This window comes from Bufo bufo, chromosome 4, assembly GCF_905171765.1.
Source record: "Bufo bufo chromosome 4, aBufBuf1.1, whole genome shotgun sequence".
NCBI lineage: Eukaryota > Metazoa > Chordata > Amphibia > Anura > Bufonidae > Bufo > Bufo bufo.
Window position 1 is genome coordinate 298,011,903 of NC_053392.1, and position 25,265 is coordinate 298,037,167.

Genomic DNA, 25,265 nt, shown 5'->3' on the forward strand with positions numbered 1-25,265 from the left:
TGTATTATTTTCCCTTATAACATGGTTATAAGGGAAAATAATAGCATTCTGAATACAGAATGCATAGTAAAACAGCGCTGGAGGGGTTAAAAAAATAAATAAAATAATTTAACTCACATTAGTCTTAACTTAAATAATTTAACTCACATTAGCTTGATCGCGGCCCGGCATCTCCTTCTGTCTCCTTTGTTGAATAGGACCTGTGGTGAGCATTAATAACAGGAACAGGACCTTTGATGACGTCACGTCATCACATGGTACGTCACATGTTCTTTTACCATGGTGATTCACCATGGTAAAAGATCATGTGATGACCGGAGTGACGTCACCACAGGTCCTTTACCCAGGTCCTGAAGAAAGGAGACAGAAGGAGATGCCGGCAGCATGAACAAGTGGACTAAGGTGAGTTAAATTTTATTTTAAATTTTTTTAACCCCTCCAGCGCTATTGTACTATGCATTCTGTATTCAGAATGCTATTATTTTCCCTTATAACCATGTTATAAGGGGAAATAATAATGATCGGGTCTCCATCCCGATCGTCTCCTAGCAACCGTGCGCGAAAATCGCACCGCATCCGCACTTGCTTGCGGATGCTTGCGATTTTCACGCAACCCTATTCACTTCTATGGGGCCTGCGTTGCGTGAAAAACGCAGAATATAGAGCATGCTGCGATTTTCACGCAACGCACAAGTGATGCGTGAAAATCACTGCTCATGTGAACAGCCCCATAGAAATGAATGGGTCGGTATTCAGTTCGGGTGCAATGCGTTCACCTCACGCATCGCATCCGCGCGGAATACTCGCCCGTGTGAAAGGGGCCTTAGTCAGACTGATCCGTACAGATTTTACATTGAAAGTCAATGGGGGACGGATCCGTTTGAAATTGCACCATATGTCATATTGCAGCGTTCGGGTGTCCGCCTGGCCGTGCGGAGCCAAACGGATCCGTCCAGACTTACAATGTAAGTCAATGAGGACGGATCCGTTTGGCTCCGCACGGCCAGGCGGACACCCGAACGCTGCAAGCTGCGTTCAGATGTCCGCCTGCTGAGCGAAACGGAGGCCAAGCGGAGCCATCCTGATGCATTCTGAGCGGATCCGCATCCACTCAGAATGCATTGGGGCTCTACGGATCCGTTCGGGGCCGCTTGTGAGAGCCTTCAAACTGAGCTCACAAGCGGAACCCCGAACTCTAGTGTGAAAGTAGCCTTACACTGTCGCTGTATAGGAAGATAGTCGTTGTGATAAGGAATTGTTGGGGGGGGGAAGATAAATTGTATTGTGCAAGGACACATCCAGATCTATTTATTTCCTGCTATTTATTTTCTATCCTAATTACTATGTTGAATTACTTTCTGATATAAACTCTTATCTAATAACCACCCATTGAGGCACTTGTAGCTCAAGGCATTAAATCCCTGCTGGTTATCAGATAATCCTGCTTGCAGTTTCAGAATTTAAATATTTTTTTCTCATTAAAGGGAATGTGTCACCTATAATTTTTTTCTGCTACAGTCAAGTCCATAAATATTGGGACATTGACACAATTCTAAAATTTTTGGCTCTATACACCACCACAATGGATTTGAAATGAAACGTACAAGATGTGCTTTAGGCCTCATGCACACGACCGGTGTGCGCATCCGTGGCCGTTGTGCCGTTTTCCGTTTTTTTTCGCGGACCCATTGACTTTCAATGGGTCCGTGGAAAAATCGGAAAATGCACTGTTTTTCAGCCGAGACCGTGATCCGTGTATCCTGTCCGTCAAAAAAATATGACCTGTCCTATTTTTTTGACAGACAACGGTTCATGGACCCATTCAAGTCAATGGGTCCGTGAAAGAACACGGATGCACACAAGATTGGCATCCGTGTCCGTGATCCGTGGCCGTAGGTTACTTTCATACAGACGGATCCAAAGATCCGTCTGCATAAAAGCTTTTTCAGATCTAAGTTTTCACTTCGTGAAAACTCAGATCCGACAGTATATTCTAACACAGAAGCGTTCCCATGGTGATGGGGACGCTTCTAGTTAGAATACACTACAAACTGTGTACAAGACTGCCCCCTGCTGCCTGGCAGCACCCGATCTCTTACAGGGGGCCGTGATCAGCACAATTAACCCCTTCAGGTGCGGCACCTGAAGGGGTTAATTGTACTATCATATCCCCCTGTAAGAGATCAGGGCTGCCAGGCAGCAGGGGGCAGACCCTCCCCCCCTCCCCAGTTTAAATATCATTGGTGGCCAGTGCGGCCCCCCCCCTCTATTGTAATAATAGGTTGGTGGCCAGTGCGGCCCCCCCCTCCCTCTATTGTAATAATTCGTTGGTGGCACAGTATGCGCCCCCCCCCTCCCTCCCTCTATTGTAATAATTCGTTGGTGGCACAGTGTGCGCCCCCCATCGGCCCCCCCTCCCTCTATAGCATTAACAACATTGGTGGCCAGTGTGCGGCCTCCCATCTTCCCCCCCCCCCCATCATTGGTGGCAGCGGAGTTCCGATCAGAGTCCCAGTTTAATCGCTGGGGCTCCGATCGGTAACCATGGCAACCAGGACGCTACTACAGTCCTGGTTGCCATGGTTACTTAGCAATAGTACAATAGTAGAAGATTCATACTTACCTGCTGCTGGCTGCTTTGATGTTCGTGTCCGGCCGGGAGCTCCACCTACTGGTAAGTGACAGGTCTGTCTGTCACTTACCAGTAGGAGGAGCTCCCGGCCGGACACAGACATCGCAGCTCCCAGGTAAGTATGAATCTTTTACTATTGTACTATTGCTAGTAACCCGCTGCCACCAATGATCGGGGGGGGGGGGGGGTAGATGGGAGGCCGCACACTGGCCACCAATGTTGTTAATGCTATAGAGGGAGGGGGGGCCGATGGGGGGCGCACACTGTGCCACCAACTATTTATTACAATAGAGGGAGGAAGGGGGGGGGGGGACGCACACTGTGCCACCAACGATTTATTACAATAGAGGGAGGAAGGGGGGGGGGGGCGCACACTGTGCCACCAACGATTTATTACAATAGAGGGAGGAAGGGGGGGGGGGCGCACACTGTGCCACCAACGATTTATTACAATAGAGGGAGGAAGGGGGGTGGGCGCACACTGTGCCACCAATGATTTATTACAATAGAGGGAGGAAGGGGGGGGCGCACACTGTGCCACCAACAAATTATTACAATAGAGGGAGGAAGGGGGGGGGGGCCGCACTGGCCACCAATGATATTCAAACTGGGGAGGGGGGGGGGGGTCTGCCCCCTGCTGCCTGGCAGCCCTGATCTCTTACAGGGGGATATGATAGTACAATTAACCCCTTCAGGTGCGGCACCTGAGGGGTTAATTGTGCTGATCACGGCCCCCTGTAAGAGATCGGATGCTGCTAGGCAGCAGGGGGCAGTCATGTACACAGTTTGTAGTATATTCTAACTAGAAGCGTCCCCATCACCATGGGAACGCCTCTGTGTTAGAATATACTGTCGGAAATGAGGTTTCACGATCTAACTCATATCCGACAGTATATTCTAACATAGAGGCGTTCCCATAGTGATGGGGACGCTTCAAGTTAAAATATACCATCGGATTGGAGAAAACTCCGATCCGATGGTATAAAAGGGACTCCAGAGTTTACATTGAAAGTCAATGGGGACGGATCCGTTTGAAATGGCACCATATTGTGTCAACGTCAAACGGATCCGTCCCCATTGACTTGCATTGTAATTCAGGACGGATCCGTTTGGCTCCGCACGGCCAGGCGGACACCAAAACGACTTTTTTTTCATGTCCGTGGATCCTCCAAAAATCAAGGAAGACCCACAGATGAAAAAACGGTCACGGATCACGGACCTACGGACCCCGTTTTTGCGGACCGTGAAAAAAAACGTCCGTGTGCATGAGGCCTTAACTGCAGACTGTCAGCTTTAATTTGAGGGCATTTACATCCAAATCAGGTGAACGGTGTAGGAATTACAACAGTTTGCATATGTGTCTCCCATTTGTTAAGGAACCAAAAGTAATGGGACAGAATAATAATTATAAATCAAACTTTCACTTTTTAATACTTGGTTGCAAATCCTTTGCAGTCAAAGAGGTGGTATGCTTAGGATCATGAGCAGTTTATTTTCTTCTCCATACTCTTCTCTTCCCATCACTCTGGTACAAGTTGATCTAGGTCTCATATGTCCATAGGATGTTGTTCCAGAACTGTGAAGGCTTTTTTAGATGTCGTTTGACAAACTCTAATCTGGCCTTCCAGTTTTTGAGGTTCACCAATGGTTTACAACTTGTGGTGAACCCTCTGTATTCACTCTGGCGAAGTCTTCTCTTGATTGTTGACTTTGACACACATACACCTACCTCCTGGAGAGTGTTCTTGATCTGGCCAACTGTTGTGAAGGGTGTTTTCTTCAACAGGGAAATAATTCTTCGGTCATCCACCACAGTTTTTTTTCGTGGTCCTCCAGGTCTTTTGGTGTTGCTGGGCTCACCGGTGCGTTCCTTCTTTTTAAGAATGTTCGAAACGGTTGTTTTGGCCACGCCTAATGTTTTTGCTATTTCTCTGATGGGTTTGTTTTGTTTTTTTAGCCTAATGATGGCTTGCTTCACTGATAGTGACAGCTCTTTGGATCTCATCTTGAGTTGACAGCAACAGATTCCAAATGCAAATAGCACACTTGAAATGAACTCTGGACCTTTGATCTGCTCATTGTAATTGGGATAATGAGGGAATACCACACACCTGGCCATGGAACAGCCGAGAAGCTAATTGTCCTATTACTTTTGGTTCCTTAACAAATGGGAGGCACATATGCAAACTGTTGTAATTCCTACACCATTCACCTGATTTGGATGTAAATACCCTCAAATTAAAGCTGACAGTCTGCAGTTAAAGCACATCTTGTTAGTTTCATTTCAAATCCATTGTGGTGGTGTATAGAGCCAAAAATGATAGAATTGTGTCGATGTCCCAATATTTATGGACCTGACTGTAGTTAAAAACAAACCAGATAGTGACACACATCCTTTTCTAACCTGTTTTTATTTCCTGAGTCTAGATTTGTTCTTCTATTTCCTGAACATGATTATAAGTGCTGCCATCTAAGGGTCCATTCACACGTCCGTTTTTTTTTTCCTGATCTGTTCCGTTTTTTGCTGAACAGATCTGGACCCATTCATTTTCAATGGGTCCTGGAAAAAAACGGACAGCTCAATGTCTGATTTTTTTCAGGACCCATTGAAAATTAATGGGTCCAGATCTGTTCAGCAAAAAACGGAACAGATCAGGAAAGAAAAAACGGACGTGTGAATGGACCCTTAGGCTACTTTCACACTGGCGTTTCTGGGATTCTTGTGAGATCCGTTTCAAGGCTCTCACAAGCGGCCCAAAACGGATCAGTTGAGCCCCAATGCATTCTGAATGGATAAGGATCCATTCAGAATACATCAGTTTGCCTCCGTTCAGCCTCCATTCCGCTCTGGAGGCGGACACCAAAACGCTGCTGACGGAGCCAAACTTTCAGTGTAAGTCAAAACGGATCCGTTTGCATTATCATTTTTTTTTGTTCATGGAAATGCAAATGGATCTGTTTTGAACAGATACGAGCGTTTGCATTATCGGTGCGGATCCGTCTGTGCAGATACAAGACGGATCCGCACCTAACTCAGGTGTGAAAGTAGCCTTAGGCTACTTTCACACTTGCGTTTGGTGCGGATCCGTCATGGATCTGCTCAGATGGATCTGTTCAGATAATACAACCATCTGCATCCGTTCAGAACGGATCCGTTTGTATTATATTTAACATAGCCAAGACTAATCCGTCTTGAACCCCATTGAAAGTCAATGTCGGACGGATCCGTTTTCTATTGTGCCAGATTGTGTCCCCATTGACTTACATTGTGTGTCAGAATGGATCCGTTTGGTTCAGTTTCGTCAGACGGACACCAAAACGCTGCAAGCAGCATTTTGATGTCCGCCTTCAAAGTGGAATGGAGACGGAACGGAGGCAAACTGATGTATTCTGAGCGGATCCTTTTCCATTCAGAATGCAATAGGGAAAAACTGATCCGTTTTGGACCGCTTGTGAGAGCCCAGAACGGATCTCACAAACGGAAAGCCAAAACGCGATTCTGTAGAAGTTTGAGGAGATTCACAGTGTCAAGAACAACTATGTGTAGCATAGCATTTTCATGGTAAGGGTACCTGCATATGAGTGCAGATTTAAAATCAGAAATTCTGCATGTTTTTAGTGCGGTTTTCTGTGCGTTACTTGCAGTTTTTGGTACATTGCAAAGGGTGAAATCCGCACAAAAAAAAATCACACAACAATTGGCATGCTGCGGATTTCAAGATCCACATGGCAGGTCAGTTTCCAAAAAGTGGAAAAAAGCAAAGTGTACATGAGATTTGTCTGATCTCACACACTTTGCTAGTAGTGTATTACGCTGCGATTTTTCCACATGAGAATCTGCGCGTAAAAACCATGCCATTCCAGTTTGTTTCAGTGGAAAATTTCGGCTTTGATTTCTGGCTGCTTCATGGGGAAAAAAATCTGTGTCATGCCACTTATTAAATGCAATCAAGTTTGTCTTCAGTTAAATCTGCAGTGGATGTGCAGCACAACTGCAGCAAGTCCATGCTGGAAATCTCAGGATACAGCCATGGTTTTTGGCTACAGAAGTACATAACTGGTTTTAATATTACAGTACCTGTGAAAATACCCTAAGACAGCCTCCTTCTCAAACAGCTGATTGGTAGGGATGCTTGGTATTGGACCCACTCTGATCTGATATATGGCCGGACAACCCCTTTGTCATCTGCTTAAGGGCTCAGCCCCTTCCCTCCCTTTCTCTGATGCAGTCATGTTCAACATGCTGGGCAGCAGATGCTGCATACTCAGTGAGGTACAGAATGGCAGAGCAAACCGGGAGTAACACTACCATACAAATTGTAATAGACAAGCATACAGACAGCTGTAAATGGATGTAGTGTCTGTGAGATAGGAGACAAAATCATGGGACCATAGTCCTTCACTTTGGTGTTCCCACCCATAGCAAGCCCTTGTGGCATAAAAACAAAGGTGCAGTATAAAGATATGTAGCATAATCAAAGTGAAAAATAGATATTTCAGAGCTCTGGCGGCATCGTGAAGATCATTCAAATATACATAGGTACTTTTCTGTATTTTGTATCATCTTGGAAAATCCCTTTAACTGCAGACCATTGCCACAACAAGCTAAATATGGTGAGATCTGCTGACCGCCCGGTATCTGTGCTGGTCATACACATTAGATTAACAGAAGATGCCACTATAATATTTTGGATCTATCAAAGTTTTATATTCATTTTACTCAAATTCAAAAATTATTTTTCTTAGAACCCATTAAAACCTGGAAGGAGTCTTATGGACTGGATCAAACTCAAAAGTAGTGGCAAAGATTTAACAGGCCTAAGAGGACGCTTAATAGAAGTGACAGAAGAAGAACTTGCAAAACACAATAAGAAGACAGACTGCTGGACATGTATCAGGGGTAAGTGTCTATCATTTGGGCTGGTTAAATGACTCTCAAATACCCATGATCAGTATTGAATGCATTGGCTTACTTTGGAACAAGATTTCTATGCAACAGTTCAGTGATTACTTTTGCAACTAGCTAACACGTCACACCATACATGTAAATACTTTACACTCCTCAATATTGAAATGACAACACCAAGAAGAAAAAGGAGACATGTTAATGACAAATGGTCACATAATGCAAGGCCATATCTTCGGATATAGAAGAGATAGTGCTGTGACCATAGTCTTGTTTTAAAGCTTAGATTGTAATCTCTGCCCCAAGCGCCACTCATTTTCTGTGGCTAGCCCTTCCTTGCATTGATTGACAGAGCCAGCAAGGGAAGGATTTGCCACAGATTGGAGTGGAGCTTGGGTGCAAAGAGAGCAACAGTGACACCCTAATTGCACCAAAGGCCTAATTTGCATATTAAGAAAAAGTATCATAACTCGGTAACAGAGCTTTGGATCAACAAATAAAAAATCGTGTTTTAATCAGGTGAACTACAGCTATGTGTCTGTGCAAAAAGATATGAAGGTCGCTGTTGGTAGATTCCCTGTAAAACAAGACCAGGATCACAGCATTTTCTCGTCTACATCGGGAAATATAGCCTTATGAAATTTCAATTTCAGCTGTTTTCACTTGTTTTAAAGCTTAGATTGCTACACAGCCTGAGATATGAAGGTTTAAAGTAGTCCCCCCATTACCCTGTTAGGTACTTTTCCCAAAGGGATTTTTCAATCTTGATGATCATAGTAAGGCCTAAGCCCACGAACGTACGGGCACTGTGCACTTATTGCGGACTGCCCTTTTAGTAATTTTTTTTCAGCCAACTGCTTGTGGCCTGCAAGGGGCCCACTGAACATAAAACCACAAGGATTTGCGTGGTGGTAAAGTTTGCCAGTGCCAAGGGGCATGGCATGTTCAAGTCCAAGGAGGTAGGTGGGTCATGATGGGGGGATTGTCTTGCAACAATCTGTCGAAGCAGATAACGCTCCGCAATGCACAGGCCCTGGACGTGTGCACTCCATGCTGCTAATGTGGACCTTTTGACTTGAATGAGTCCGCGATCCGCAAGATACGGCCAAACATAGGACATGTCTACCCCCTCGGTTTTCCAATGGATCCACAGAGTGGCCCAAATCTCCCGCATGGAGGAGCTCTACCAATCTCTCTAAGTTCCACAGACTCTGGAATGCCTGGAGAGAATTCATGTCTACACTAAATTCCGACCATTAGTCATGATCTTATGCTAATGTCGGTGGCAGGTCGCGATGTCTGCGGCGGAGAACTCACCGTCAATCCAAGCGTTACTTATAGAAGAAGCTCCAACTTAAAAGATCACCTAGTGCACAGCCATCTAAAAGAAAAAGGAATTGGAAAAAACTAATTAGAGAGAAATATTGTGGATCAACACCGTGTGGGGATTGCTCCTTCTGTAGATATATCCCACGTATTAAAAAATTCATAAATCCATCGGATGGAAAGGAATATACAATTAGACAATTGATCACCTGCAAGACAAAAGGAGTTATATACATAGCATCGTGCCCATGTCCCAAACTGTACGTGGGCAAAACTATCCAGGAACTGAGGCGTCGTATCTCTGGTCATATGAGCTCAATAGAAACAGGGAAAGATACACCAATTGCCAGACATATAAAATACATACATGGCAACAATATAAAAGTCCTGCGTTTCTGGGGCATAGAAAAACTAAGTATGGGTCCCAGAGGAGGCAACCTGGATAGGAAACTCCTACAGAGTGAAGCAAGATGGATCCAGAGGCTGAACACTATGAGCCCAAATGGATTGAATGAAGGATTTACCTTCACAGCGTTCATATAAATAAAAACTGAATGATTATAAGAAAAGAAAAAACTAGCAACAGATAAATTATCACTCTTGTTACCAAAAATAATCCTATATAAGATAATAATGAAAATAATAATAAATAAACAAATGCTCAGAAGCAAAAATACAATAGGGCATGAATATCCAGATCACAATAAATATGTGGCTGTATTCTAAAACAGCCAGAACAAAGGTGGCATGTCCAGTCAGAGTCTATATGTATATGTGTCTTAATCATATCCGAGGTAATTGAGTATGGTAGGAAGTACAGAATATATTTGAGACATGGGCACGATATTTCAATCATCTTGTATCCACACAGGCATCTGATCCATCAGCCTGGGTTGCAATGATATAAGTGTGAACACATGCAACCTTCTTGATAATACAGAGAATATTCCTTCAGTATAAATATAAATAGAAACACTCTAAGTAGTAGTGTAATCGTCATGATGACCCACAGAATCAGACGTTCAAACTAAAACCTATTAACCAGATTAAGAGCTCAGTAGGAAATTCAAGGATTGATATTATTAAGACAGAATGGCTAAAAATCTAAGTCCTGACATATGCGATTTATACCTTGCGGATCGGGAGTAAACTCCATGTTATTCACGCAAGTGCAAGCAGATCCCTAAAGTAGAGAAAAAAGAAAAAAGTTTAAGTCCTTATACATGCGCATTAAAACATCGACATAGGAAGAAAATTCTAAGTGGTTACGCAAGCGCACATAACAGTTGTAACAAAAAGATACTAAGTGCCGAACGCAAGCGCATAAGGAACAATGTGATTAGTTGATAACCAGACCATCGTGACTGATCAAACCGCATCTGGATTGGCCCGTTTGTATGCTCATCAACATGAGAGATAACCTTATTGGACATCATGGGGTGGAAACCCGCCCTATGGATATATAAGATCTCACAAACGAAACACTCGTGTTGTCAGTAGCTCCTTACCCCCCCTGAAGAAGCCGCATCACGGTGAAACATGTCGGGGGAGCTGCACCAGTAGTTTTTAATGAATATGGTAGGGCAAATGAATGATTAACCGAACGGCGATCTGCAGACGCCGCATATATATGCACACTATAGGGGCAGATAATAGGTACAAGTGCGGGCGGTAGAAGCTGCTATGAGTGCCTGATAAGATATCAGACACCGACAAATACAGCACTGTAGGTAGGGTAACAATCCGCAAGAGTGTCAGTTGCAAGGTGTCTGATGTCGGCTGACATTACAGACACGCACTTTGCACTCTATTGAAAGAGATAAATAACAATCTCAGCCCACCTATAGATAAGCAGTGGTTGCTAAACCTATAGTCCCCTAACAGCACTTTGCCCTCCATATGCTGTTTTAAATTTATATGTTTTTGTGGCTATATATTTTATTAAAATGGAAATAAAAGTTATATTTTAAAAATAAAAAAAACGGCCAGAAACAGGAATTATAGTCTCAGACTATTAGATTCACAGGTTGGCACAACAGGTTTGGAGAGAAACCAAATTGCGTCAATACCAGGACTGGGCAGATGATATACCCTTATGGGATAATCCACTACTCCCACACTTACAGTCCATAGAGGGTACTCACATCTGGTTATCTTTAGGGATTACTGCATTGCGAGATTTATATCAGGACGGTATTCTTTGCTCCTTCTCCCAAATTCAAGAGAAATTTGGTCTGGAACGTACCCAATTTTTTAAATATTTACAGATCAGACACGTTAGGCTACTTTCACACTTGCGTTGTTCTTTTCCGGCATAGAGTTCCGTCACAGGGGCTCTATACCGGAAAAGAACTGATCAGTTTTATCCCCATGCATTCTGAATGGAGAGTAATCCGTTCAGTTTGCACCAGGATGTCTTCAGTTCAGTCATTTTGACTGATCAGGCAAAAGAGAAAACCGCAGCATGCTACGGTTTTCTCTCCGGCGAAAAAAACTGAAGACTTGCCTGAACGCCGGATCCGGCATTTTTTCCCATAGGAATGAATTAGCGCCGGATCCGGCATTCAGAATACCGGCATGCCGGATCCGTCGCTCCGACATGCGCATGCGCAGATCGGTAAAAATGGGAAAAAATGTACAAGACGGATCCGTCGGTCCGCATGACAAGCGGAGAGACGGATCCGTCCTTGCAATGCATTTGTGAGACGGATCCGCACCCGGATCCGTCTCACAAATGCTTTCAGTCAGCGGCAGATCGGCGGATCCGGCGGGCAGTTGTGAAAGTAGCCTTACAGGAACAGTTTAAGGACCGGAATAAGGCCATCTCCTCCTACCCTTTAATCGGGGTTATAAAGTCACAAGGACCTAGGGGCATAATATCCGCTCTCTATACTTACCTGTTAGGTTTGCAGATGTCCTCACAGCCCATATTAGCTGAGACCAAGTGGAAAGGGAATATTCCCCATCTTACTGCAGAGGAATGGACGGATGCGCTGGAGGCTGTAACTCATGTGTCCCCCTCGGTCAATAACAGACTCATCCAACTGTTTATGCTGCACCGTAGTTATTTAACTCCTACCAGATTGCATAAGATGGGGAGGATGTCCCAGCCTAATTGTCTTAGATGCACTCATAATAATGCTGACTTCTGGCATATGATGTGGGATTGTAACCATATCAGATCATATTGGCGAGATATACTTGGAGTATTATCATCATTGGGTATGGGCCCTATACCATTATGTCCCAAGATATGTCTGTTGGGTATTTTAGATAACGATGGTTGGAATCACTACAATAAAATACTCTTAAGTGAATCCCTGTTTATGGCCCGCAAAGTGATTGCCCTCAAATGGATGGCGGAGGAATTTCCTACAATAGGAATTTGGAAAAGACTAGTGAACCAGATCATCCCTTTTGAAAAAGTACTATATGTGAATAGAAAGTGTCCTGAAAAATTTCAGAAAGTATGGGGGTTATGGTGTGATTCTAATTTAACTACCTCATCCGTTTCTGCGGTTTCTATAGATCCTTGATGTGATATAATAACAAACCTCACACGCTTCTCAAGGTTTTAATAGCTTAATTTATTATTCTGAGTGTCTGCATTACACATGTGAAGAAACTTGGCATAACTAACTCTACTTTATTATATTTTATTGTATTTCCAGCAGGGAAAATGTCAAAATACATGTTATTGTATGCTGTATAAGATTATCTTGTATTCATATGTCTGTACCATGAAAGTGCCTTGTTACTCTTTTTCAATAAAACGACTTTAAAAAAAAGATGGGACATCAGGAAAAGAAGGCTAGGGAATGGAACATAACAGACCCTTTTAACCATTTGACTAAGGTAGAACAGGTAAACAAGCAGCGACCTACCGTCGAGCGCTCATCAGAAATAGCATTGGAAAGAGAAAAGCTGCGTAACCTTCTCTTATTTAACTATGAGAAAGTACTCTCTCGGACCAAAGCCAGATACTACATCCAAGGGAACAAAGCTGGGAAACTTCTTGCATCCGAATTGAAGTCAATTCACACGAGATCTCATATTGACCACATATTGCACCCTCAAAACCGGGAAAAACCTATAGATCCCAGAGACATAGTGGATCAATTTAGATCGTACTATGAGCAGCTCTATAATTTAAGGGACACCATCCCACTGCCTGACTCCTATTCCTTACTGGTCCAAGACTTCCTTACAAAAGCTAACCTTCCTTCTCTGAGGCGCAATTGGAAGATCTTAATAGACCCATTACAGAAAAGGATGTTGGGGATGTGAATAAATCCCTACCATCAGGGAAGTCTCCAGGCCGAGACGGGCTATCAGGAGAATACTACAAACAGTTTCTGGATTCACTGACACCCCACTTGATGTATATATTCCAACGAGCAGCTGGAGGAATACCATTCCTTTATAGAAATGCAAACTGCCCTCATAATTACCCTCCCAAAACCTGGAAAGCCGGATAATATCCCCCAGAACTTCCGCCCTATATCGCTACTTAATGTAGATATAAAACTGTTCTCTAAATTGATAGCAAGTCGCTTGGCCCCTATACTGCCTTCATTAATTAAAACAGACCAGACGGGTTTTGTCAAAGGCTGTCAAGCAGCGGATAACACTAGATGAATGTTAGCTATCTTCCACTATGCGGAATTGAAGAATATCCCACTTCTTGCTATAACATTAGATGCAGAGAAGGCCTTTGACGGACTCAGATGGTCTTATGCCTTCTAGGTGATGGACAAGATGGGATTCCAAGGTCTAATTAAAAATGCTATCTCTAGCCTATACGCAAATCCATCGGCACAGGTGTTTGCTAATGGAGTTCTCTCTGATAGTTTTAACATAACGAACGGGTCGAGACAAGGATGCCCTTTGTCACATTTAATATTTATTTTGGCCTTGGAGCCCTTAGCGCAACTTATTAGGAGCTCAATAGATATTGAAGGTATAACTATTGGCCAACAGATGTATAAGATTGCACTATATGCGGACGATATTATGCTCACCCTGACGAATCCGGGGCAATCTCTACAAAAAGCGATAGAACTTATAACACATTTCGGAACCTTATCATATTATAAAATAATGAGTCTAAATCCCAAGCCTTGCCAATGCAGATAGGCGCAGCAGACCTTTGGGCCCTTAAATCCAACTACCACTTAGATTGGCAGGACTCTAGTATTCGTTATTTGGGAATACAACTGACATCCCCAAGCTCATTGATGTATAAGAGAAACTACATGCCCCTATTAGACACACTTGAAAAAGATCTCAAAGGTTATGCCTTGAAGGAGATGTCATGGGTCGGTAGAGTATCATCCTTTCAAATGATGATCCTTCCTAAATTGATAGACATATTCCGTACTTTGCCTATACCCGTCCCAAACTCATTTTTTAAATTGGCACAAAACCTGTTAAATAGATATATTTGGAATGCTAAACCACCTAGGATTGCGCATTCCATTTTAACTAGAAAAAGTAGGAGGTATAGGTTTGTCGTCCATAAAAGACTACCATAGGGCCATAGGTCTATCATTTCTGACTGAGTGGTGGAGGAAAGATACTCAAAAACCTTGGGTTCAGATAGAAGATAGCATAGTAGGAAACAGCTCACTGAAAGACATATTGGTTAGTTCCGTTTGGAAAAAAGCTACGTTAAATTTGTATCTGCATACAATGCAACATGCTATATCTCTGTGGACCCAATTCCATTCCCTATACGTAAAACCGACCGTTCCTCCGAAGCTATTGTTAACTGTGGGTGTGCTAGAACAGAGTATAGGAGATGCGGATATGTCTACATGGATCAGGGGAGGAGTGAACGACATAGCGGCTTTATTGGAAGGGAGTTCAATGAAATCTTTTGAATCAATTAAAGCGGCCTAATCAGTCCCTAATCAGAAATTCTAGAATTATCTGAGAGTTCGTCGTTTCTGGAACCAGACTCTTGCTGCCCCGCCTAAACTTAACGTGAACTTGATTCATAGGCTCCAGGGTACTCCCATGATCTCCGATAAGAATACTAAAGCTATTTATAATATATTGGGGGATAAGAGTCAGTTTCTTAAAACTCCTCCTATATTAGCATGGGAAAAGGACTTACAGCAAGAGTACACGGAGGAAGTATGGGTTAAAGCCATGACATTTCTATCGACTACTTTTAAATGTGTTACACATTATGAAGCAGGAGTTAAAACGCCTCTACGGTGGTATTTTACTCCCAATAGGTGGAGTAGGATATATCCAGGAATTAGTGCATGTTGTTGGAGACAGTGTGGACAAACCGGTACATTGCTGCATATCTTATGGGGCTGTCCAAAGCTACATGACTATTGGCGAGATATATTCACGTTGATTTCTGATATTTGCTTGGAGACAATAGAGCCGTCTCCAGATCTGGCCCTGCTATTCATCAATATACACCGCTTCTCATCAGAGGTGAGACCATTAATTGGTCATATTGTGTTAAGTGCAATACTGGTGGTTACTCGTCATTGGAAAGAGGTAAACTCCCCAAGTGTGTAAGAAGTATATAGACCGCTAAATTTGACATGTCATTATGAGCATATGTTACCAGATACTTTGAATAATAAGAAAAAAGTAGAGCGTGTGTGGGAGCCATGGATTAAACGGCCTAACTATCGTGTTTAATATTCTCACAAAAGATACCCTGCACTTCACCAAAATGAAAGAAGCACACAAACACTGGAGAGCCAGTTCAATGTTAGTTTATTTTTATTATTTTGTTGTCATTTTTACTGTTACTTTGTGGACACCAGTAGAGCCAGCTGTATACAAGAGACAGAAATTGTTTGTTGACCTGTGTGGCGCGATTGGCAGCATCTGTGTAGATGCCGTGACACATGGTGCTTGATAAAATAACAATCAATGTTTTATCTATGTAACTTTATGATGTATTGCAGTGGCTGCGCCCACAGTATTTTTGTACTGTTTTTCATATGTCTACTACAAAATGAATAAAAAGATTGAAGAATAAAAATATCACGTGACCTAACTCCTCAGATGAACGCTGTCGAAATAAATAAAAACTGTGCCAAAACAACCAATTTTTTTGGTCACCTTGCCTCAGTGTAATAATGAATGATCAAAAAAATCATATGTACCCAAAAATGGTACCAATAAAAACGTCAACTCTTCCTGCAAAAAATTAGCCCCTGCACAAGACAATTGGCATAAAAAAAATATGGCGTTCAGAAAATGGAGACACAAAAACATATATTTTTTCCCAAAAAGGCTTTATTATGTAAAACTCAAACAAACAAACAAAGTAGACATATTTGATATCATTGTGTCCATAACAACCTGGTCTATAAAAATAGCACATGATCTAACCTGTAAAAAATAAAAACTGTGCCAAAAAAAACATTTTTTGGTTACCTTCACAAAAAACGCAATAGAGAGCAATTAAAAATCATATGTACCCCAAAATAGTACCAATAAAACTGTCACCTTATCCCCTAGTTTCCAAAATGGGGTCACTTTTGGGAGATTCCACTGTAGGGGTGCATCAGGGGGGCTTCAAATGAGACATGGTGTCTAAAAACCAGTCCAGCAAAATCTGCCTTCCAAAGACCATGCGGCAGTCCTTTCCTTCTGCACCCTGCCGTGTGCCCTTACATCAGTTTACGACCACATGTGGGGTGTTTCTGTAAGCCTCAGAATCCTTCACTCACTTTGCCTGCGCCGAATAGTAAACGGGACGGCGCAGGCGCGGGATTTACTGGACGAAGAGGACAACTCGCCAGTCAATCAATGGGACCTTGGCGTGCCAATGGGTGAGTGGACCGAGCCTCTAGGTGCTGAAGCAACGCCCTAATAGCACCTAGAGGCTCATTAGCATATTTTAAAAGTGTTTATTTTAAGAAAACGGCGGCAGGCAGAGACTTTTAAAGCATACTGTTATGTACTGCTGACATTAGCTCATCGCTAATGTCCGTCAACTACATAACGTAATTTATGATGACAGAGACCCTTTAAGGAGTCATTTGAGCCTTGGCTGTCGTCCAGCAATCATGCCTGAGCTAGGAAACAGCATGGAGACTTCCTAATGCACTGCAGTTGTAAGTTGCAGCATACTTGGGAATGATACTATGGCTTATGTAATGGATCACTTATGATTAGTATGTTTGCTTCCTGGTTTGTATGTTGGTCAGAATGAGAGAGAATCTACTCATAGGGCTAAAGCGGTACCAAAAAATGGGCAGTTTGTCTCACTAGGTTATCTGACAATTATGTGCACAAGATATGCCAGAAATGCACTTCTAATATAGCTGAAGATCTGGTTCCGTCCTTAAGAGATGAAATGAATTATATCATTAGGCAGCAGATGTGTTCAGCGCTTGCAGAATTTGCAGTATCTGAGACTATGCCCTCCACATCCAAGAGGAGGGAAAGTAAAATTGTTTCTTCTGGGTCCTCCCTAAATTGTTTATTCCCAGAACCATTAAACGTAGGTTACCCATTGCTGAGGAAGATCAATCTGTCCTATGGGCTTGCCCAGAAGTAGATGTTTCTCTGGCAAAGCTAGTAAAAAAAATCTAATACATTGCCTTTTGAGGAACTGGGATCATCAAAAGACCCCATGGATAAAAAAAAGTTGATACCTCATTAAAAAGAGCATGGAAGTCGGCATCGACCCTAGTTAGGCTGAATCTAGCTTCAACTTCTGTGGCCATATCTTTGAGGAGATGGTTATTAAGGCTGGGGGTCTTATAAAAGGACAACACTCCACATAATAACTTAATAGATTCATTCCCACTAGTGAAAAAAATACAATGCAACAGCTCTCTGCAAACCAAATAAAGTACAAAAAAGTATTCTAATGCTAATGCTACACTTATTAAGTAAATTTGAGATTCTTGGCAAATACATTTTGTACAAGATTATTTCGGCCCATCTGCCACATTTCAAGGCGATCTCTGTAAGACGGGAACCTAACACAAAAATTTCTGCCTGTTATGTACCATGACGGCTACCATACAATTCGGGGAGTGTAGGTTCCACATGCATGCTGGGCCCACCTTAATTTTTGTCATTTTTGGCGCCAAAATGGCCTCTATTAAATCCAGGGAATGCAGGTACCAAAATGCATGCCGAACCCACTCTACACCTCTCCTGGTGCCAGATGGCCCCCAACGAATGCAATGAGAGTCCACCCTATAACTCTCCTGGTGCCAAAAGGCTTCCAGTGAGGGAGGGAGAGTAGGCTAAGCTTTATACTTACTAAAGAAGAAAATTATAATTTAGGTGATAAACAGGTGTACGTCCGAACTATATTTGAATAGTGCAAATGTTGATAAGGACGTTAAAACTCAAAACAACAAAAGTGTATTAGTAATCTAATTTAAAATGCATTATAGGGGTGCATAACCTAGAAACGTGAAATAGAGTAGGCTGGCAAAATAGGTAAATCTGTATGTGTCACTATGACTGCATAGATTAGATTTTAGATTTGCATGATATATCTGCCAGTCAGTGACCAATAGAGTTATAAGACCTAGAAACTAGAGGTGGAAGTCCAGGTAACAGTAGTTCACATTGGGCAAATAGTGGAAAGAGTAGTGCGTTGTACCATGATATCATACTGCTTAGGGTACTTTCACACTTGCGTTGTTTGATTCCAGCAGGTAGTTCTGTTGCCTGAACTGCCTGCCTGAGGCAAACTGTATGCAAACGCATGTAATTTTATCTGACTGATCAGGCATTTTTCAGATTGATCAGGATCCTGATCAGTCTGAAAAATGCCTGATCAGTCAGAAAAATGCATGGCATTACCGGATCCGTTTATCCGGTGTCATCAGGCAAAACAGATCCGGTATTTTGTTTTTTTCTCATTTTTAAAAGGTCTGCGCATGCACAGACCGGAAGGACGGATCCGGCATTCCTATGGAAAAAAAATTAGGCAAGTCTTCAGTTTTTGTCGCCGGAGATAAAACCGTAGCATGCAAAGGTTTTCTCTTTTGCCTGATCAGTCAAAACGACTGAACTGAAGACATCCTGATGCATCCTGAACGGATTGCTCTCCATTCAGAATGCATTAGGATAAAACTGATCAGTTCTTTTTCGGTATAGCGCCCCTGTGACGGAACTCAATGCTGGGCTGACACAAAGTATCCAGTGCCAGGCTCATTAGGAGCAACAGTGTGGCGACTTAGATACGTGCTCGTCACCCAGCAGATGGCCGTGCACTATGCCATCTACTGAGGACGATTCGAAGGAGGTGCCTCACTAAAGCCGGTGTGGATTACAGCCGATATGGCTCGTAGACAGCCAGCTATCAGCACACATCGGCAAAAGTGTATATTATACACGGCTCGATGCGTTTCTGTGCGTATTGATGAAGTACTTCCTCAGGAGCACTTGAAAAATCGAGCACCAAACATTAAAGCCTGCCTAAGTCGCACTTCTCTAGTCTGAGAGTCGGCGCGCTTTTGTGGCTCTAGTGTGAACCACGGCACTGTGATGGCTGCGAAGTGGCCCCCCAAGTACTGTGATTTAAAGGGCAAACACCCCGCCCGGCACGTATCTAAGTCGCCACACTGTTGCTCCTAATGAGCCTGGCACTGGATACTTTGTGTCAGCCCAGAGGTGTGTTCCTATTAAGGCTACTTTGACATTAGCGTTTTTCTTTTCCGGCTTTGAGTTCCGTCACAGGGGCGCTATACCGAAAAAGAACTGATCAGTTTTATCCTAATGCATTCTGAATGGAGAGCAATCCGTTCAGGATGCAAGGCGTGCCTCAACTTAGTCAGCCAACCTGGCGGGAGAACAAGCTCAGGTATCGCCGGTCAGCTGTCAGGCACAGGCAGGAGGAGCAAGGTACCCAACGGGGAGAGCGCAGCAGCGTTGAAAGTATATGGGGGAAACTCTCGGCAGCTATAAACAAACAACTGGATTAAACAAAAATGGGCTGGGATAATAAGATATAGAATCTGAATGTAATGCATGCATAAAGGTATTCGAAATACACGCATAGGGACATATATTAGCAATAGGTAGGATGATGACAAACGCAGATCAAAATATAGAAGGGATTATACAGAGATACTGGACACAGGGTAAACAAAGAGTTATATATACAGTACAGACCAAAAGTTTTGACACACCTTCTCATTCAAAGAGTTTTCTTTATTTTCATGACTGAAAATTATAGATTCACACTGAAGGCATCAAAACTATGAATTAACACATGTGGAATTATATACATAACAAACAAGTGTGAAACAACTGAAAATATGTCATATTCTAGGTTCTTCAAAGTAGCCACCTTTTGCTTTGATCACTGCTTTGCACACTCTTGGCATTCTCTTGATAAGCTTCAAGAGTTAGTCCCCTGAAATGTTTTTTACTTCACAGGTGTGCCCTGTCAGGTTTAATAAGTGGGATTTCTTGCCTTATAGATGGGGTTGGGACCATCAGTGGCGTTGAGAAGTCAGGTGGATACACAGCTGATAGTCCTACTGAATAGACTGTTAGAATTTGTATTATGGCAAGAAAAAAGCAGCTAAGTAAAGAAAAACGAGTGGCCATCATTACTTTAAGAAATTAAGGTCAGTCAGTCAGCCGAAAAATTGGGAAAACTTTGAAAGTAAGGGCTATTTGACCATGAAGGAGAGTGATGGGGTGCTGCGCCAGATGACCTGGCCTCCACAGTCACCGGACCTGAACCCAATCGAGATGGTTTGGGGTGAGCTGGACCGCAGAGTGAATGCAAAAGGGCCGACAAGTGCTAAGCATCTCTGGGAACTCCTTCAAGACTGTTGGAAGACCATTTCAGGGGACTACCTCTTGAAGCTCATCAAGAGAATGCCAAGAGTGTGTAAAGCAGTAATCAAAGCAAAAGGTGGCTACTTTGAAGAACCTAGAATATGACATATTATCAGTTGTTTCACACTTGTTTGTTATGTATATAATTCCACATGTGTTAATTCATAGTTTTGATGCCTTCATAGTCATGAAAATAAAGAAAACTCTTTAAATGAGAAGGTGTGTCCAAACTTTTGGTCTGTACTGTATATATAATGAATTATTGATTGAAAGGTTACATAAGAAGGTAACAAATCCAATGCAGTGTCGGGGGGGGGGGGGGAAGGGGGGCTGGAGGAAGGAAGTGTATGGGGGGTCCATATCGTCCCCCCCATATGCCCCCCCCTCCTTAGACACTTCTTCATTTCTTCGATACCCTGAAATTTCACAGAGGTCACCCTGCCATCATGACACTTCGCCACATGAACTCACGGATCATTTGTGCACGTCAGCCAGTAAATCACCCCGATTGATTTACAATTAATGAATGATCTGGTGTAGTAGGTTTTATTGGGTATACTTCCAGTGAAGGATTTGTTCTTATTGATATATTGACAAAACTTGCATGTCCCACATGGAAAAGTACCTGTTAAGATATTGCGTAGCCAGGATTGATGTTTGGGGCTCTGATAAATGCTATGAACCAGAGAATCCCGTAAATTCCGGCTGCGCCGATACGTAATCGTCGGTTTAGGAGGCATGAGGCTACCAATATCAGGATCTGATCTCAATATGTCCCAGTTATCGGCAAGGACTTGACGTACTTCTTTATGGACCTTGTCATAGGTCCCGATGATTTTTACCACCTCATCTGCACTCTATTTTTAGGAGAGAGTAACTGGTCCCTATTGGTACTCAGCGGTAGGCTTCCTAAAGATATTTGTAAAATATAGCCCCAGACAATTATTGTTTAGACTTCCACCTCTGGTTTCTAGGACTTATAACTCTATTGGTTCACTTGACTGGCAAATATAGCATGCAAATCTAATATCTAATCTATGCAGTCATAGTGACCCATACAGATTTACCTATTTTGCCAGCCTACTCTATTTCACCTTTCTAGGTAATGCACCCCTATATGCATTTTAAATTAGATTACTAATAAACTTTTGTTGTTTGGAGTTTTAACGTCCTTATCAACATTTGTCCTATTCAAATATAGTTTGGACGTACACCTGTTCATCACCTAAATTATAATTTTATTCTGTAGGGATTGATTTTTGCGTTCTAATTGGGAAATGGCAGACTTTTTATCTGGAAACATTAATGCGGAACAGTGGATGGGTGATCCCAGTGAAGTTTTTTCTGAGAAAGAAACATCTTTCTTCTCTCAAGCATTAAGTATCTCCTCGGCCTTTAAACAGGTTACACGTGTCTTCAAAAATTACATTAGATCCTGGTGGGAGGTTCAATCACTGGACACATAAATCAAAAATAAGATTGAGCCTGCGCAATCCTATTATTCCAGCGGCTCGTCTTAGATCCACCGAGTTTATTAAAAAGTGGGAAAAAGAATCCATAGAATCCTCAAAGAGATTAATTAAACTTCTTTTAGAGGAAGAGCAGAACGTGTTATCGGCTGTTGAATGTGAACTAAAGGAGCCTATTGAGCTTACAAAAAAGTTCAGTACCCATTCTGAGTTTAATAAAAAGGAAACTAAGCTTCAGACATCGATAGAGAAATACACAGCGCAGCTGAAAGAAAATAACACATTCTGTTCAACAGGGACATAAAGGATTTCAAAGAGGGCAGGATCTTTGATTATAGCTTGAAGCACTCTGACACACTCGAATTAGACACTGAAGCATCATTATCAGAGTGTGAGACGGAGACTGAATCATCATAGAAAGGATCTAGTTCCCAGGTATAAAGAAGAGCATACAGTGGCAAAGGTAGAGGTTGTAGTAGATGAGGATGTGGGGGCAGAAGTGGAAGGGGATTTTTTTTTAGACAATATCCCCCTGGTATCCCAATACATGCTATAAAACAAGAATTAAGCGCCACTCTCAAACAGGCAGTAATACCCCACTATCCCTCGCTTACTAAAAAAAGACGACCTTTAAATAATAAATCTATCACCCCACAGCCTAACAGATATTGAGATGCAGGTTCTACGCAAGGGCCTTTCGTTCGTTCCCATTCAGAGGTTTGATCTTTTCGGGTGGGTTAAGGACCTGCACCTTTTCGCTCGCAAACTCAAATGGCAAAAATTCTTTATTACTCATGATCGCTGTAAATAGGAGGAACTGGGGATTGATATAAATGATCTTCCCGATGTGCAGCTCCTGGCAGACCTCTTTACGGAGGGCCAACGGGAACCGGCAGAAGGTCCCTTTACCAGTTTACTGCTGCCGTCTACAATAATGCCCCCCCTTGGGTACAATACACCAATCGACATCTTTGTATCGATAGTCACCAATAAACTTCGCACCCTGGAGACACAGGCCAATGGGTCGGACAACCTTGGGGTGGCAGAAAGGGAGGCTCTTAGGGGGCTCCAGCAGGATAGTGACGTCATTATCAAATCTTCGGATAAGGGTAGAAACGTGGTAATTCTGGGACACTATCTCTATCAAAATATGTGCCAGAAAATTCTAAGTGACACACAGACATACAGACAACTACTGTCTGACCCAACCCCAATTTTTAAGAAAGAAACAACTGACGTCCATCCTATCAAGAGCCCTAGAGGCAGGGTGGATAAAAATCAGATTTTTTTTATTTAAATCTGATTTTTTTTTTATATAAAATGCTTTTTGAGGAAAATATATTACCATCCAAAGGTTATTCCATCATGAAATAAAGATTTGTTTTTTTAATTATGTAGAATAAGACTGTATGTGAACTCCCATATTGTTGAATGGATTAGGTAGTGGCTGAGGGACAGACAACAGAGGGTTGTAGTCAATGGAGTATATTCAGACCATAGTCTTGTTACCAGTGGGGTACCTCAGGCTTCTGTTCTGGGACCCATATTGTTTAATATCTTTATCAGCGAAATTGCAGAAGGCCTCGATGGTAAGGTGTGTCTTTTTGCTGATGACACAAAGATTTGTAACAGGGTTGATGTTCCTGGAGGGATACACCAAATGGAAAAGGATTTAGGAAAACTAGAGGAATGGTCAAAAATCTGGCAACTAAAATTTAATGTTGATAAGTGCAAGATAATGCACCTGGGGCGTAAAAACCCAAGAGCAGAATATAAAATCAGTGATACAGTCCTAACCTCAGTATCTGAGGAAAGGGATTTAGGGGTCATTATTTCAGAAGACTTAAAGGTAGGCAGACAATGTCATAGAGCAGCAGGAAATGCTAGCAGAACGCTTGGGTGTATAGCAAGAGGAATTACCAGTAGAAAGAGGGAGGTGCTCATGCCGCTCTACAGAGCACTAGTGAGACCTCATTTGGAGTATTGTGCGCAGTACTGGAGACCATATCTCCAGAAGGATATTGATACTTTGTACATGGATTGCAGGATAAAACTTACCAGGAAAGATTAAAGGACCTTAACATGTATAGCTTGGAAGAAAGACGAGACAGAGGGGATATGGTAGAAACTTTTAAATACATAAAGGGAATCAACAAGGTAAAAGAGGAGAGAATATTTAAAAGAAGAACTTCTACAAGAGGACATAGTTTTAAATTAGAGGGGCAAAGGTTTAAAAGTAATATTAGGAAGTATTACTTTACTGAGAGAGTAGTGGATGCATGGAATTGCCTTCCTGCAGAAGTGGTAGCTGCAAATACAGTGAAGGAGTTTAAGCATGCATGGGATAGGCATAAGGCTATCCTTCATATAAGATAGGGCCAGGGGCTATTCATAGTATTCAGTATATTGGGCAGACTAGATGGGCCAAATGGTTCTTATCTGCCGACACATTCTATGTTTCTATATGTGTAATTTTTTTGGTAAATAAATTACATTAATCCATTCACAATGTCATGCTCTTCCAGACGTTTTTGTAAGATTATTGGGCAACTTCTCTGACTACAAGATATCACAGATGCTTGGTTTACGTTTGCAGTTCTCAAAACTGAATTTGGCAGAGATCACATGCCTCTTCTTCACAGCAAAAATTTTATAACATGAACAGTTGAGAAAAATACCTTAATCCTAACTTCTACAAACCTATGAATGCAGAATCAACCTAATCAAACTAATATGAAAAGTTGTTATTCTAAAAATCTTCATCTACTTGCATATTATAAGTTATACCAGCAAGAATTAGTCTTTATGTAGAAAACTATGATTTAAATCAATCCTTACTGACTAGTGATTTAAATCATTTTTATTTAAATCAAATCCACCCTGCCTAGAGGCTTAGCTTATCAACAAAACTGAATATGCATATCTTATCCCTGAACATCCTGTTATGGCAGTATTTTATGGCCTACCCAAAGTACACAAAGGCAGTGACCCACTAAAGGGCAGACCAATTGTGTCTGGTATTTGCAGCCTCACTGCCAATACAGGGCTCCAGACAAAAAAAAAATGACCAGGAGCCATTGGCTCCTAAACTAAAAAATTTAGGAGCCAAATTACATTTTTTAGTCGCCAA

The 25,265-nt window shown here is 42.3% G+C and overlaps 1 protein-coding gene across 2 annotated transcripts in view; it reads left to right on the forward strand.

Moving 5' to 3' along the window:
• Positions 1–25,265, forward strand: part of LOC120998159 (cytochrome b5 reductase 4) — a 352,348-nt gene that overhangs the window by 38,462 nt on the left and 288,621 nt on the right. For both annotated transcript variants that reach the window (XM_040428717.1, XM_040428718.1), the window contains exon 2: positions 7,379–7,532. In XM_040428717.1, the coding sequence (XP_040284651.1) occupies positions 7,379–7,532 (154 nt within the window). The remainder of the gene's footprint in view (positions 1–7,378; positions 7,533–25,265) is intronic.